This window comes from Lissotriton helveticus, chromosome 8, assembly GCF_964261635.1.
Source record: "Lissotriton helveticus chromosome 8, aLisHel1.1, whole genome shotgun sequence".
Lineage (NCBI taxonomy): Eukaryota > Metazoa > Chordata > Amphibia > Caudata > Salamandridae > Lissotriton > Lissotriton helveticus.
In genome coordinates this window covers 23,745,534-23,762,009 of record NC_136069.1, presented here as the reverse complement: position 1 = coordinate 23,762,009, position 16,476 = coordinate 23,745,534, and the positions used below count along the sequence as shown (strand labels likewise).

The 16,476-nt window shown below is 50.1% G+C and overlaps 1 protein-coding gene across 3 annotated transcripts in view; it reads left to right on the top strand.

The window, feature by feature from the left end:
- LOC144772247 (uncharacterized) overlaps positions 1–16,476 on the top strand; it is a 228,007-nt gene that overhangs the window by 137,933 nt on the left and 73,598 nt on the right. For all 3 annotated transcript variants that reach the window (XR_013599698.1, XR_013599699.1, XM_078656463.1), the window contains exon 5: positions 3,459–3,569. Coding sequence is in view for 1 of the 3 variants with exons in the window: in XM_078656463.1 (XP_078512589.1) it covers positions 3,459–3,569 (111 nt within the window). In the remaining 2 variants the exon portion in view is untranslated. The remainder of the gene's footprint in view (positions 1–3,458; positions 3,570–16,476) is intronic.

The following is a 16,476-nucleotide window of genomic DNA, read 5'->3' as shown; positions in this document are numbered from 1 at the left end:
ATGTCACGCCCATTATTCACGTCAATGTAGTTATGGGAGTTGTAGTGCCAGCAATTCCTTAATTGAATGTTAATGCGCTGATACCTGCCGCAGATAAGACCCGGCATGGGTCCCGACCGTTGCATCCATTTCAAATCCTGCCACATTGCTCCAATTTCGAAATAGGTGAATCCGATTCCGTGGCCGCCTAGTTATCATGGGGTGGTGCAGGCTCGGCGGCTTGAGCAACCGCCTACATTTCATAAAGGAAGTTATTGCCTACCTGTAGCGCGAACTTTTCATGTATGCCTCTGAAGAAGGGATGGCCCCGAAACGGGTCAGGCTTTGAAAGGACTGCTTATTTGCACTGGCCCGCGCATCCATTTGCACCTGAAATAAAGGCTGGTAACCTTCACCTTGTCTCGTGTGTGGCTCGAATTGGGATACTGTGTGTCTAAAACTTGTAGGCGGTCCTTCGTCTGCTTGGTCTGATGGCTTCTTGCATTCTGTTAGTCAACCATGCACGCTGGCACATGAGGGCAGTCCGGTGGTGCCTCCGCAGGCAGTGGTATCAACACAACGGAGATCTCAGGGAGTCAGTGAGGATCTCCAGAGAAGCTGCAGCGGATCTTTCTTGGTGGAGCTTAGAGGGCAATCTATCTCCGGGAAAGCCCTTTCATCTGCCTCCATCGGTTGCCACAGTGATAACGGATGCATCCACTCTAGGGTTGGGTGCTCATCTGGGGGGTCTGGAGATCAAGGGTCTTTGGTCTCCAGAGGAAAGGTTGCTTCACATCAACCTTCTAGAGTTACGGGCGGTACGTCTGGCGCTCAAGGCCTTCCTCTCTTCCCTTCGCGGTTGGTCGGTTCAGGTCCTGATGGACAACACCACCTCGATGTGGTATGTCAACAAGCAGGGAGGAATAGGGTCGCAGTGTCTCTGCAGAGAGGCTCTGCGTCTCTGGTCCAGGACCAAAAGATTTGTCTGATGGCAAATCATCTGGCCGGAGTTCTGAACGTGCGTGCAGACAGTCTCAGTCGGCAGTTCTCGGCCGACCACGAGTGTAGGCTTCATCCAGAGGTGGTTCATCACGTCTTTCGGACATGGGGGACTCCTAAGGTGGACCTGTTTGCCAATCGCAAGAGCGCTCACTGCTCGTCATTCTGCAGTCTCCAGTATCCGATGCAGGGAGCTTTGGGAGACGCGTTTCAGTTGAGTTGGGTCTCAAAACTACTTTACGCGTTTCCTCCCATACCCTTGATTCCTCGGGTTCTGAGGAAGATTCGCCAAGACCGGGCCCAAGTCATATTGGTCGCCCCAGATTGGTCAAGAAGGGTGTGGTACACAGATCTTCTACACCTCTCCTCGTGCCCGCCGCTACGTCTCCCTTTCAGGGCAGATCTCCTCTCTCAGATGGAGGGGCAGGTACTACACCCCCACCTCCAGACCTTACACCTTCATGCCTGGAGATTGAACGGGGCAACCTGAATTCCTTTTCTCTTCCACATGATGTGGATGTCATTTTATCAGCCAGGCGTGATTCCACCAAGTCTATCTACTCTTATAGGTGGTCTAAGTTTGTTTCTTGGTGTGGGGAGCAGTCCCTTGACCCCTTGAAGGCTCGTTTGTCTGACATACTTCAATTTGCTCTTTCTTTGGCTCAGCAAGGGTTGGCTGTGGTTACGGTCAAGGGTTATCGGCTTTTCTCTGTCTGCTGGATCAGCCGTCCATATTTAAATCTCCTGTTGTTTTAAGATTTCTAAAAGGCCTTACAAATACATTTCCTCCTACTCCCTTTATTGTGCCTCAATGGGATTTGAATCTTGTGCTTACTTTCTTGATGGGTTCTCCTTTCTTTTGAACCTTTGCACAAGTGTCCCTTGAGACTGTTATCTTTTAAAATGGTCTTCTTGATTGCAATTACCTCGGCAAGGATGGTAAGTGAGCTTCAAGCTCTTAGTTCAAAGCCCCCATTTTTGGCCATTCATGCTGAGCGAATGGTACTTAGGACCAGGGCTGCTTTTCTGCCTACGGTGGTAACTCCCTTCCATCTGGGACAGTCCATTACCCTTCCTACCTTCTATCCTCCCTTCCAAGGAGGAGGAGCGTCTTCACCGCCTGGACCCTAAGAGGGCGGTGAGCTTCTACCTGGACAGAACCAGAGAATTTAGAGTGGATGACCAGCTCTTTGTGGGTTTTGTTGGAGCCAGAAGAGGCAAAGCGGTGCACAAGCGCACACTATCAAGATGGATTGTCTTGTGTGTCAAGATATGCTACTCTCTGGTGGGTAAGAAACCTCCTGAAGGTTTAAGAGCTCATTCAACTAGAGCAAGGTCTGCTACATCTGCTTCGTCCAGGGGTGTACCTGTAGAGGACATTTGTAGATCAGCAACTTGGGCTTCCCTCCACACTTTCACGAAACATTACTGCTTGGATTCCGAAGTAAGGAGAGACGGCCATTTTGCGCGTTCTGTGCTCAGGATTTTCTGGTATAGGAGAGTGGACACCCTCCTTCAGGAGTGGGGACTTCTGTGGGAATCTATTCACAAGGTGAGGAATCCACTGGCAGATGTATCCATCAGAAGAACAAGTTACTTGCCTTCGGTAACGCTTTTTCTGGTGGATACAGTATCTGCCTGTGGATTCCTCACATGCCCACCTGCCTCCCCGTTGTCCACTCTTCTATACCTGCAAGTATTTATGTTGTATTTTCCAGTGGAAATGTTTTATTATGTTTAGCATATGAGTTGTTTTCACACTATGTGTGTTGGTTCAAATACTGTGTACTGTGTATACTTCACTTGTTTATGTCGGTCCGTCCATGTGCCTCGGGGGCACGGAAAAAAGAGGCGGAACTGACGTCATCACACCGACGAGGCCCTATTATGGATCCAGTGACGTCAGTGGGGTCGCGAGCAGAGTCGTACCCTCTGGGACGTCGGCCATGACCTCGCCGGCGTGGAGAGCTACAAAAAATTCCGAATTGGCTGCTGCGCAGGGGATATTCACAAGGTGAGGAATCCACAGGCAGATACTGTATCCACCAGAAAAAGTGTTACCGAAGGTAAGTAAGTTGTTCGTTTGTTTTCTGGTGAAATGTCTGGGGAAGGGACAGGAGTAACTTTGAGAATCACTTTTTTTCTACATTAATTGTTATCCTTGCCTCTGCAGCATTTTGGCAAAGTTTGCACTTTTCAAGTACCACAAACATAATTACATACCATAGATAAAGCACTAATCAGCTGTTACAGAAGCACGATTTGCTAGAAAATGCTCAGTATTCACTCAAAGAGAGGCACAGTCTAGGACAGATGCCACAATGGTTATAATTCTTCCATCTTGTGCTGGATGGAAAACGGTTGGTGTGCCTGTGACTAGCTGTGATAACATGGCCGTATTGGAGCGATGGAAATGATGCAGGTCTGTGACCTCCAGCGACTAATGGTGAGATACCTCTTCAATGTTTGTATTGATGCAGGAAAAGAGAAGACCACAGGAATAATCTCAGAAAGCATCAAAGAAGAGGGCGATGTCTATCCTTTGACGGATCAGAACCATGAAGTGGTTAGAAACGTCTTCTGGCCCGCTGGTAAGACATGCTTTGTCACTGAACATTGGAATATCACATCACAGTGAATCAATAGCATGAATCAATGGGATCAGTGAAACGTGATAAATGATAGGGCTCTGGGAGACATAATGTGTGTGGACTGGGTGTTAACCTGGTTGTTACTCCAGTATTGGAACTTTCATAGATTCACATTTCTGATAGATACATCTGCCTTGTGGATTCCTCACCTTGTGAATATCCCCCTTGCGTCAGCAACGTTCGGAAAATTCTTTGTAGCACGCCGGCGTGGACGACGTCATAGGAGCACGGCATCGCGCGCGACTCCGTCTGACGTCACCGACTCCTTATTAGACCCACGTCAGCGTGATGACGTCAGTTCCCTTTTTTCCGCGTCGTCAACTCTAACGGTTTCTGGGATCTTCTGTGATTCAGATAGTAACTTGTTGCTATTTTGTGTTACTGTTTCTCTGTCGAGTGTCTGTTCTTTATTGAGGATGTCGTTGAGGAAGGCGGGGTTCAAGCAGTGCGGATCGTGTGCCCGGATGATGTCTATTACCAGTCCGCACGACGATTGTTTGTGGTGTCTTGGTTCTGACCATGATGTCAAGAGCTGCCGTTCCTGCTTCAAGATGAACCCAAAGGCACTACGAGAACATGAGGCGAAACTTCTGCTGGCCAAGGTGAAAGGAAAAGAGGCTGGAAGGTCTTCGAGGTCAACATCTAGCCGTTCAAGGTCGAAGCAGAAGTCGCGATCGAAGTAGAGGTCGAGATCGGCTTCGAGGTCGAGGTCCAGAGTGAGGTTGAGGTCCAGAGTGAGGTCGAGGTCCGGATCGAAGTCGGCTTCAGGTCATGCTTCGGGCTCCTCGAAGAAGAAGCACAAGAGGAGGAAGCATAGCTCAAGACATCACTCTGGTAAAGAGTCTTCGGACTCGAAGAGGAAGTCTTCGTCTCGAAAACATCACAAGGACTTCGTGTCACCTTCATCTATGCGATCTCGTGAGGGTTCCCCGGTTCCGGAGCAAGAACCGAATCCGGAGTCGCGCCATTCTTCGGAGCATGAAGGAGATGGGAAGATTCCAGGTCGGTGGCAAGACGTTATAGGGTGGCACCTGGTGACCCTGAGTTTCTCTCTTCGCATCCTTCTCCGGAAAGTCTGGTTGTGCAGGCAGCTTGTTCCAACAGGTCTGCAGGTTCTTTTTCACAGGTGCCAGCGGATAAATACTCTAAAAATTTGGACCAGTCTGCGAAAAAGAATTTCTCCTCGGGTAGCATGGCTCTTAAATCTACCAATGCTACTTGCCTGCTGGGGAGATATGTTCATGCATTGATGGACTCTGTGAAACAATTGTCAACTAAGCTTCCGGAGGAAAATAAAAAGAACTTCAATGAGGTAGTCTCTGATACTCAGGCAGCAGCCCGCCTAGTAATTCAGAGTTATTAACAACAAGGGGTGGTGATGGACAGAGTCTCTGAATTAAGCAGAGTACTCTCACCCAGTCAAGAGATCAGGGCTAGATCCAACACCGTTTTTTAGCTCATTGCACCATCCCAGTTTCAGAACCTGGCTGTATGCAAATTAGTCTGTCCCTGGCCCAGTGCATCATGGGAACAGGGCAGACCAGACTACAAAAGCCAATTCTTACACTGGGAAGGAAACAAGCTTCCGGGGACCGGTTTCTGGCATTTCAGCCGTCTTCGGCCCGGCTTGCTTGAATCCTGATGGTGCAATGAGCAAGGGACTCACATCTGAGTATACCCTTCCACGCTTAGGGTGGACAAAATTATTAACAACAAGGGGTGGTGATGGACAGAGTCTCTGAATTAAGCAGAGTACTCTCACCCAGTCAAGAGATCAGGGCTAGATCCAACACCGTTTTTTAGCTCATTGCACCATCCCAGTTTCAGAACCTGGCTGTATGCAAATTAGTCTGTCCCTGGCCCAGTGCATCATGGGAACAGGGCAGACCAGACTACAAAAGCCAATTCTTACACTGGGAAGGAAACAAGCTTCCGGGGACCGGTTTCTGGCATTTCAGCCGTCTTCGGCCCGGCTTGCTTGAATCCTGATGGTGCAATGAGCAAGGGACTCACATCTGAGTATACTCTGTCCATCACCACCCCCCTTTTTGTAATTAGTAATTCAGAGTGGCATGGACACGGCGGACTCTGTGGCCAGGATAATGGGCTCTACTGTTGCCACGAGAAGGGCCGCATGGCTAAAGTCGTCTGAATTTTCTGGCAGATGTACAGTCTACTCTAATGGACTTACCATTGGATGGAACAGGCCTCTTGGGAAAAAAAGCGGATGTAGCATTGGAGAGGTTCAAAGATAGCCGGGCAACGGCAAGGTCTTTGGGCCTGCAGGCTAGAGGCTCTGCCACTAGGAAGTTTAGGGGATTTGGTAGATCCACTTTTCAATCCTATAAACAAGGCCAGCAGCAGCAGCAGCAGCAGCAAAACCCTTTGTATAGATCATACAGAGGTAAACAAAGGGGAAGTGCTCGTGGACGCCAAGCCTCCTCCTCCTCTACTTCCTCCTCTAACAATCAACCCCCAACTGCAGCAGCAAAGCAGCCCTAGATCCGCCATTCCGGATCATGCGGGTCCGGTAGGGGGTCGGCTTACTCATTTTCTACGGGATTGGGAATCGGTTACATCAGATCTTTGGATTCTCAATCTCGTAGAAAATGGGTATGCACTTCCTTTTCAGGAGTTTCCTCCCAATTACCCTCCTTGCCAAGGTTATTGTTCGGAGGACCACCTGCTTCTCCTACAGGAGGAAGTCCTGGCACTGTTCAGAAAAGGTGCAATAGAGGTGGTTCCAGAGCAGGAAAGGGGTCAGGGGTGCTACTCCGGGTATTTCCTGATCCCCAAGAAGGATGGCAGGTTACGTCCAAATCTGGACCTCAGGATTTTGAACCTCTATCTCAAACAGGAGAAGTTCAAAATGCTCACACTTGCACAGATTCTTCAAGCGCTGATGGAAGAAGACTGGATGGTGTCGATCGACTTGCAGGATGCGTATTTTCACATCCCCATTCTGAAGTCGCACAGAAAGTATCTCCGTTTTACGGTGGGATCGCAACACTACCAGTTTGCGGTCCTTCCGTTTGGACTTACTACTGCACCTCGAGTTTTCACCAAGGTGATGGCGGTGGTGGCTGCACATCTCAGAAGGTCGGGGATTCCAGTATTCCCGTACCTGGATGATTGGCTGATCAAAGCGGAATCTCCAGAGACAGTGCTCTGTCATCTGCAGTAGACAACTCAGTTGTTACACAGGTTGGGTTTTTCAATAAATGTACCCAAATCTCACCTGGTGCCCTCCAAGCGCAACCTGTTCATAGGTGCGGTACTGGACACTACTGTGTGTCGTGCATTCCCTCCTCCTCTAAGGATTCGCGACATACAGGAAATGATTCCCTTGTTTTGCAATGGAGCGGTCGTTCCAGTCCTGAAGGTTCTTCGCCTGCTCGGTCTGATGGCTTCTTGCATTCTGTTGGTCGACCATGCACGCTGGCACATGAGGGCACTCCAGTGGTGCCTCGATCTCAGGGAGTCAGTCAGGATCTCCAGAGAAACTGCGGCAGATCTGTCTTGGTGGAGCGTGGAAGGCAATCTGTCTCAAGGGAAGCCTTTTAATCTACCTCCTCCGGTGGCCACAGTAATAACGGATGCATCCACTCTAGGGTGGGGTGCTCATTTGGGAGATCTGGAGGTCAAGGGTCTTTGGACTCCAGAGGAAAGGTTGCTTCACATCAACCTTTTGGAATTTCGGGCAATACATCTGGCGCTCAAGGCCTTCCTCCCTTCCCTTCGTGGTCAGTCAGTTCAAGTCCTGACGGACAATACGACCGCGATGTGGTAAATCAACAAACAGGGAGGAGTGGGGTCGCAGTGTCTCTGCAGAGAGGCACTGCGACTCTGGTCCCGGGTTTGGGACCATCAGATTTGTCTGATGGCAAATCACCTGGCCGGAGTTCTGAACGTACGTGCAGACAGCCTCAGTCGTAAGTTCTCGGCCGATCACGAGTGGAGGCTCCATCCAGAGGTAGTTCTCTACATCTTTCGGATGTGGGGAACTCCTCGGGTGGATCTGTTCGCCACTCACGAGAATGCTCACTGCCAGTCATTCTGCAGTCTCCAGTTTCCGATGCAAGGAGCCTTGGGGGACGCGTTTCAGTTGAGTTAGGGCTCACAACTCCTTTACGCGTTTCCTCCCATACCCTTGATTCCTCGGGTTCTAAGGAAGGTTCGCCAAGACCGGCCCAAGTCATATTGATCGCCCCGGATTAGCCAAGAAGGGTGTGGTACACGGATCTTCTCCACCTCTCCTCTCACCCGCCGCTCCGTCTCCCTCTCAGGGCAGACCTCCTCTCTCAGATGGAAGGGCAGGTTCTACACCCCCACATCCAGACATTACACTTTCATGCCTGGAGATTGAACGGGGCAACTTAAATTCCTTTTCTCTCCCTCACGATGTGGTGGATGTCATTATTTCTGCCAGGCGTGACTCCACTAAGTCCATCTATTCTTATAGGTGGTCTAAATTTGTCTCTTGGTGTGGGGAGAGGGCTGTTGACCCCTTAAAGGCTTGTTTGTCTGACATTTTACAGTTTTCTCTTTCTCTGGCGCAGCAAGGATTTGCTGTTGCCACAGTCAAGGGTTATATTTTGGCTTTGTCGGCATTTCTCTGTTTGCCGGATCAGCCCTCTCTTTTTAAGTCTCCTGTAGTTATAACATTTTTGAAGGGTCTCACTAATAAGTTCCCTCCTACTCCTTTTATTGTTCCTCATTGGGATTTGAATCTTCTGTTAACCTATTTGATGGGTTCTCCCTTCGAACCCTTGCACAAGTGTCCCTTGAGGCTTTTATCTTGTACAACGGTCTTCTTGGTTGCAATTACCTCGGCAAGGAGGGTAAGTGAGCTTCAGGCTCTTAGTTCCAAGCCCCCATTCTTGACCATTCATGCTGAAAGAATGGTACTCAGGACCAGGGCTGCTTTTCTCCCTATGGTGGTAACTCCCTTCCATCTAGGACAATCCATTACCCTTCCTACCTTTTATCCTCCCCCTCACCCTTCCAAGGAGGAGGAGAGGCTTCATCGCTTGGACCCTAAGAGAGCAGTCAGTTTCTATCTCGATAGGACTAAAGACTGTTGTGTTGATGATCAGCTCTTCGTGGGTTTTTCTGGCTGCAAAAAGGGCAGAGCGGTGCACAAGCGCACACTTTCCAGATGGATAATCCTGTGCATCAAGATTTGCTACTGTCTGGCGGGTAAGGACCCTCCTGAGGGTATCAGAGCACATTCAATTAGAGCAAAGTCTGCAACATCCGCTTTGTCTAGAGGTGTTCCTGTTGAGGACATTTGCAGAGCCGCGACTTGGGCCTCCCTCCACACTTTCGCAAAGCACTATTGCTTAGATACCGAGGTGGGGAGGGACGGCCATTTCGCGCGCTCTGTCCTCCAAGATTTCCTGGTATAGCAGTGTGGACACCCTCCTCCGGGAGTGGGAACTGCTGTGGGACTCTATTCACAAGGTGAGGAATCCACAAGGCAGATGTATCTATCAGAAGAACAAGTTACTTACCTTCGGTAACGCTTTTTCTGGTAGATACAGTATCTGCCTGTGGATTCCTCACTGACCCACCCGCCTCCCCATTGTCCGCTCTGCTATACCTGAGTTTATGTATTTATATTTGTATATATTGGGTTTTTAATACCTTTGCTACGCACTATGTGTGCAGTTTTGATTTGTATGTACTATGTGCACTGTATATATTTATATTTGCTGTCGTTGGTCCGTCCGGGTGCCTCGAAGGCACGGAAAAAAGGGCGGAACTGACGTCATCACGCCGACGTGGGTCTAATAAGGAGTCAGTGACGTCAGACGGATTCGCGCGCGATGCCGTGCTCCTATGACATTGTCCACGCCGGCATGCTACAAAGAATTTTCCGAACATTGCTGACGCAAGGGGGATATTCACAAGGTGAGGAATCCACAGGCAGATACTGTATCTACCAGAAAAAGCGTTACCGAAGGTAAGTAACTTGTTCGTTTGAATCATTCACCATCGTTGAGATGGGAGTCCCCGTTTCATCAAAATAGCAATGCAAAGCTAATATAAAGCAGAAAGCAGGCCTAGGTCCATTTCTATTTTGTAACATATCCCCACTGTTTTGTAAAAGAGACCAAAAAACAATCCTGAACCGTCAGGGGTCATTACACTAACTGTGTGGGCTACACCTTCACTATGGGCAAGCCAGACAAAGCCCAATCGAAGTTGAACTTCGAACAATGAAAATTTAGGCCCAGAGAGGAGGCTTCTGAGACATCGGCAACCGGATCTGGGGAGGAATCTGAGGCCACGAGTGGTGATATAAAGCAGATCTTGGCCACTATGCAAAAAAGCCTATCAACTATAGAAGGCACAATCAACTCCCGATCATATAGAATGGACCATATGTCCGAAAGGCTGGACAAGCATCTCGGAGGTCGAAGAGGTACAAACAGAAGCGAACAACAATCAGAGATAGATGGACAAGGTATTGGGGGTGTTCCAGGATAAAGCTGAGCACTTGGATGCCAGAGCCCGGCATAGTGACTTGCGTATCATTGGCCTTCCGGAAGTCTGGAAGTTTTCGTAGAGAGACTGCTTACTGATTTGCTGGGTGCTGAGATTTTTTCAACTATGTTTGTGGTGGAATCAATCAATCAATCAGTGGCACTTATAGAGCGCGCTACATACCCGTAGGGTCTCAAGGCGCTGGGGGGGGGGGGGGGGGGGTGCCGCTACTGCTACTGCTCGAACAGCCAGGTCTTCAGCTTCTTCCTGAAGGAGAGGTGGTCTTGGGTCAGGCGCAGGTCGGTCGGGAGGGAGTTCCAGGTCTTGGCGGCCAGGTAGGAGAAGGACCTTCCTCCCGTAGTCGCTCTTCGGATGCGGGGGACGGCGGCGAGGGCGTGGTTGGCTGATCGGAGGTGGCGTTTGGGAGCGTAGAAGTTGACTCGGCTGTTGAGGTAGCTCGGGCCTTGGTCGTGTAGGGCTTTGTGTGCGTGGGTGAGGAGGCGGAAGGTGATTCTTTTGTTGACGGGGAGCCAGTGAAGGTCTCTCAGATGTCCGGAGATGTGGCTGGTTCGTGGGATGTCGAGGATGAGTCTGGCTGAGGCGTTCTGGATCCGCTGGAGTCTCTTCTGGAGCTTGGCGGTGGTACCGGCGTAGAGGGCGTTGCCGTAGTCCAGTCGGCTGGTGACGAGGGCCTGGGTGACAGTCTTCCTGGTCTCGGTGGGGATCCACCAGAAGATCTTCCGTAGCATGCGTAGGATGTTGAAGCACGACGAGGAGACGGCGTTGACTTGCCTGGTCATGGAGAGGGAGGAGTCCAGGATGAAGCCCAGGTTTCGTGCATGGTCTGTCGGTTTGGGTGCGGTGCCCAGGGCGGGAGGCCACCAGGAGTCGTCCCAGGCGGAGGGTGAGGAGGCCAGGATGAGAACCTCCGTCTTGTCCGAGTTCAGCTTCAGGCGGCTGGTCGTCATCCACTCGGCTACCTCTTTCATCCCTTCGTGCAGGTTGGCTCTGGCGGCGGCGGGGTCGTGGGTCAGGGAGAGGATCAGCTGGGTGTCGTCGGCGTAGGAGATTATGCTGAGGTTGTCTTTGCGTACGATGGCCGCGAGGGGACTCATGTAGACGTTGAAGAGGGTGGGGCTCAGAGATGATCCTTGGGGGACGCCGCAGATGACGTCGGAGGCCTCTGACTTGTACGGTGGTAGGCGGACTCTCTGTGTTCTGCCGTCGAGGAAGGAGATGATCCATTCCAGCGCCTTGTCCTGGATTCCGATGTTGCCGAGGCGCCGTACTAGGGTGCGGTGGCAGACCGTGTCGAATGCCGCGGAGAGGTCTAGGAGGATGAGGGCCGCTGTTTCTCCATTGTCCATCAGGGCTCGGATGTCATCGGTGGCGGCGATGAGGGCGGTCTCGGTGCTGTGGTTGGCTCGGAAGCCGGACTGTGAGGGGTCGAGGGATCCGTTCGTCTCGAGGAAGGCGGCCATCTGTTTGTTGACGGTCTTCTCGATGACTTTGGCAGGAAACGGGAGGAGCGAGATGGGGCGGTAATTCTTGAGGTCGGTGGGGTCCGCTGTTGGTTTCTTGAGTAGAGCGCTGAGTTCGGCGTGTTTCCAGCTCTCCGGGAAGATGGTGGTGTCGAAGGATGTGTTGATGATGTCTCGCAGGTGGGGTGCGATGACGGCGTCGGCCTTGTTGAAGACGTGGTGAGGGCAGGGGTCGGTCGGTGAACCGGAGTGGATAGAGTTCATCGTGCGGATGGTGTCTTCGGTGCTGATCGGGGTCCAGGCGTGGAGGGTGGTGGTGGGGGGTGGTTGATCGGTCTTGGTGTGCGTTGGTTGGTTGTTGAAGCTGTTGTGTATGTCCGCGATCTTGTTGTGGAAGTATGACGCGAGGGAGTTGCAGAGGTCTTGCGATGGGGTGATGTCGTTGTTTCCTGCGCTGGGGTTGGATAGCTCTTTCACGATGTTGAAGAGTTCCTTGCAGTTGTGTGCGTTGTTGTCCAACCGGTCCTTGAATGCTGTTTTCTTGGCGGCGCGGATCAGCTGGTGGTGTTTCCGGGTGGCAGTTTTGAAGGAGGTCCTGTTGTCCGGTGTCGGTTCCCTTTTCCAGACTTTCTCCAGAGCTCGGCAGTTCTTCTTGGAGCTCTTGAGTTCATTGGTGAACCATGGGGCCTTCTTGCTGCCGGGTCTGCTAGGCGGGGTCCTCAGTGGTGCGAGTTCGTCCGCGCAGTTGCTGATCCACGTCGTGAGGTTGTCGGCGGCCTGGCTCGGGTTCGCTGAGCTGGCAGGAGGGTGCTGGCTCAGGGAGGTGGCGAGCTGGTGTGCTGTGATCTTGTTCCAGCTTCTGCGGGCCGCCTGTTGCTGGTGGTGGTGAGTCGTCGTTCTCTTGAAGGTGAAGTGGACGCAGCTGTGGTCCGTCCATTGAAGCTCAGTGGCGTGGCTGAAGTCAATGTCTGTGCTGGACGAGAAGACTGCGTCGAGTGTGTGTCCGGCGAGATGGGTGGGGGTGGACACCAGTTGCTTGAGTCCCAGGTTGGCGAGGTTGTCGAGCAGGGTGCTGGTGTTGCGGTCGTTGTTGTTCTCCAGGTGGAAGTTGAGGTCCCCGAGGAGGATGTAGTCGGCGGAGGGGAGGGCGTGCGGGCTGACGAAGTCGGCGATGTCCTCGCTGAATTGCGTGCGTGGTCCCGGGGGTCGGTAGATCAGGGTGCCTCTGAGGGTGGTGTTCGGGTTGGTGTGGATCTGGAAATGCAGGTGTTCGGCGCTGGTCAGGGTGTTGTCGGTGCTGGTTGTGAGGCGGATGGTGCTCCTGTGGACGATGGCGATGCCTCCTCCCGTCTGGTTGGCGTTTCGGTCCCTCCGGACGATCTTGTAGCCCTCTGGGATAGCGATGGCGATGTCAGGAGCTGAGGAGGTGTTCATCCAGGTCTCAGTGAGGAAGGCAACGTCAGGGGCTGTGGCGTCTAGGAGGTTCCAGAGTTCGATGGCGTGTCTGTGGACGGAGCGGGTGTTGAGCAGGATGCACTTGAGGTGGGTGCTGCTGGAGTTCGACTTGGCTGGTGTTGGTGCGAGGCAGGTCCGGGTGCAGGAGAACTTGCAGGCGTGGCAGCTGAAAGGTCCGTGGGTACGTCGTGGTGTGGCTTGGTGGCAGTCTGGGCGTCGGCCGGTGTTGAGTGCGCTGAGGGTGGCGGCTGAGTACGTCCTGCGGGTCGGTCGGGATCGTCGAGGTCCAGGGGTCCTGGCCCTGGGCGCGGTCCAGGCGCGGACGGGCGCAGACGGGCTTACCTTTGGCGCACACATGTTTCTTAAGTTGCCTTCTTTCTTACATGTTGACTTTTGACACACATGTGCTTGCGTGACTGTGCGGGATATGGTTCTTAGAAACCACATTTGCTTACATTTTAACTTCGTAGGCACACTAGCACTGTAGTGTAGTTCCTATTATCCCAATAGGCTCTGCGCATTGGAATAATACCTTCAATAGTATAGACCTAGGGCAGAGGTTAACTAGGTCTTCTACTGACGATATTAGACTTAAAGTTTTGTGTTTGCCAGCTAGCTCAGAGTTCACTAGAAACTTTCTCGAATAGACAAGGAGGGTTCTAACCTCCCTGGATAGACAAGAAGGGATTTAGTTTCTGACAACCATAGAACATGACAACTTTGCTCTCCCCTAATCAAGAGTGTATCTCTAGAGTCGTGTGAAAACAAAAGACAACTTATTTTACTCAGTCAGTACGTGCATTCTTAGTTTCACCAGATTGTAGAGAAAAGGAAGAGACGGGCGTGTTCAATAAAAGATGGTATTTATTGATCAGTCTCTGTTCTCATACAAGAGAAATGGATCGCTATTATTGCAATACTTATAGTTAAGTAAAGTGCATACAGTAAAAACAGAATTATGAAATAATACTGTAAAAGCATTGATATGGTTTCTGAGCCATATGATACTTTAAAATGGATAAAATAGATACATACATATATACATTGGCTAATCGTACTCAACTGGTGCTTCTAACCACGCCTACCCCAGTGTACCTGACCTAAGCCTAATACGTGGGCGGGAGTAGATAAGTAGCAGTTTAAGTTAAGTTTGTTTTGCCAAGGGACTGACTCAAGAATTCTCTGTAAGGAGGGTATTCAGTTCTGTACCTGGGATCTAGAATGGTGGAGGGCTGGTATCTCGTATCTCAGGTCTTGATATTCCAGCTGCCTGCGAGGGCTGCTTGGAAACGCCGGAGCTGGATTTCTCGGCAGGAGAAAGGCAGCGTCTCTCTCTCAGCGCGTCAGGAAGGCGGGGCAGCGCCTGTGGGCTTCGCTCTCTGCTGGGCTCCTCGGCAAGTCTCGCTGCTCCAATCTCGTCACCACCGCGTGTGTTTGCTTAAGGCAATGTCGGTAATATTTATACCTTACAGGTGCCGAGATTGACGTAAGGATGGACATATATACGTCAATAAGGATGTCATACGAACGGGTTCGTTCGCACATTCTTTACTGAAGTTCTCAGTGAAATCAAAACAATGGCTACGGGAATTTCCCAGGTCGCGGTAGGTTTGATTTGTTTTGAGAACTCCGTATGCCTTATCAGGGGCTGTAGGAATAGTGCTTGCCTTAATTAGATGGCATGCGTTATGACCTAATCAGATAACGCGCTTCTGTGCCGTGGTGTGGCTTAATCAGATAACGGTTTTTGCACCGTTGGATGGCTGCTAGTTAATTATTAACCAAACCAGGGTCAGGAATAGGGGGATCGATACAGTACCTATAGAAATACATCACACCCACTCCACGTAGACTATAGCCATATTTACAAATCTAGGCATAGTAAAAAAAAACTAGTAGTGTTTGTGTATACATACCACCCCGAAATACATTCATATGCATTCCTAAAACTGGAAATGTGAAATACACTAAAAGATGAGTATAGCTACTAAATGCACTCAAGCAGTATAATAATTAAAAAAATGTAAGGCATTTTATAAACTCAGCATGAATAAAAATGCGAAATTTACACATGAAATGGCTCTTAATACAGAAGAAAAAATGCGAGACCATTCCATCACACATTATAACATCCTTATGAACCTGCTACACGGTATCTAATGTCTCTAGAGTATCTAAGAATAGAAATTTAGTTCTCTAAGAATAGATCTACCTTAAGCAGAAGATAAGTGTTCCAAAAAATTTTGTACATATTATTGGATTGGAAAAGGATTCCCGCTGTCGGAAGAAAAATATGGTGAGAAAAATTTCCATATCGCTTTATTTTCAAAGTTGAAGGCCAAATTCAGGGTGTTGGGAACGCCGTGTGTTAGCTTTTTTCAATGTCATTCTTTCTGTTCTGGTGAAAACATCATATCATTGAGACTTTCGAAAAAACTGTCGACTGCTTCTTGCGAAAGTTCCATTAACTCGGAAAAAGTTGTTATCATGCATTCATGAGCATGATTGCCTTCATTGATGGATTGATCAGCATAGCTGACAGAAGGTCGTACCTGATCGATGCTGCTTTCATCTTGTACTTCACTACCCCTCAATCGTAGTGGTGAAGTCTCTACGAATGCCGTCATCAGGATAGGTAGCCGCTGGGGGCAGCACAATGCATGAGCCGTTACCGGACCCAACAAGGTTTCTGCGTCCATTGGCACATCCGATTGTAGTGTCAGACAGGTGTCCAACACACATTCTTCGCCGCATAGCAAGCACCTTAATACAGGCATAACACAACGTTGCCACATTGGTCGAAATGAAAGAAACCAAGTCATGTTCAGGTCCCTTAGCCTTGCCAGTCCAAGGACTCTAGTTATGCGGTCCCGGTAGCCAATGGCTAGAATCGTTTCTTCCCTTGTCGCAGGTGTTTTGTCTGTGACATGGTTTGCCATAGCGAAATAACAGGATCAAAAATAGGATGCCTGCCACCAGTCCCAAAAGGAGAGGAAGTCAGCCAAAAATGGAATGAACAAAGTCTGGAAAAATACCCAGGATGGCTTTGAATGGGGTTAACGCTCCCGAAAACACTGTCTTAAATACACTTGAGACACCACTGGTATCAGAAATGTTTAAGATTTCGCTCAGTATTTCTGAGAAATGTATGGGGGAATTAGTTGATAACAATGAATGAATCTCTGCCGTTGTCCTTGCAACTTGGAGATCATACGTTTCTTTTGATGACGTGAGCCTGGTCGGCGTCTGTAGGAGCACTGTCTTCATTCTGCTTAAAGTATCAATTCGAATAGAAGCAATTTTCAAGTCGGGCCATAACCTTGCCTCCCTGTCTGGGGAATCGCTGGGGAACAATACTTGTTCACAGCACATGACCTTCATAGTCACAGTTATGAGATAAGGTTTTCCCGGCAGCAAACTAC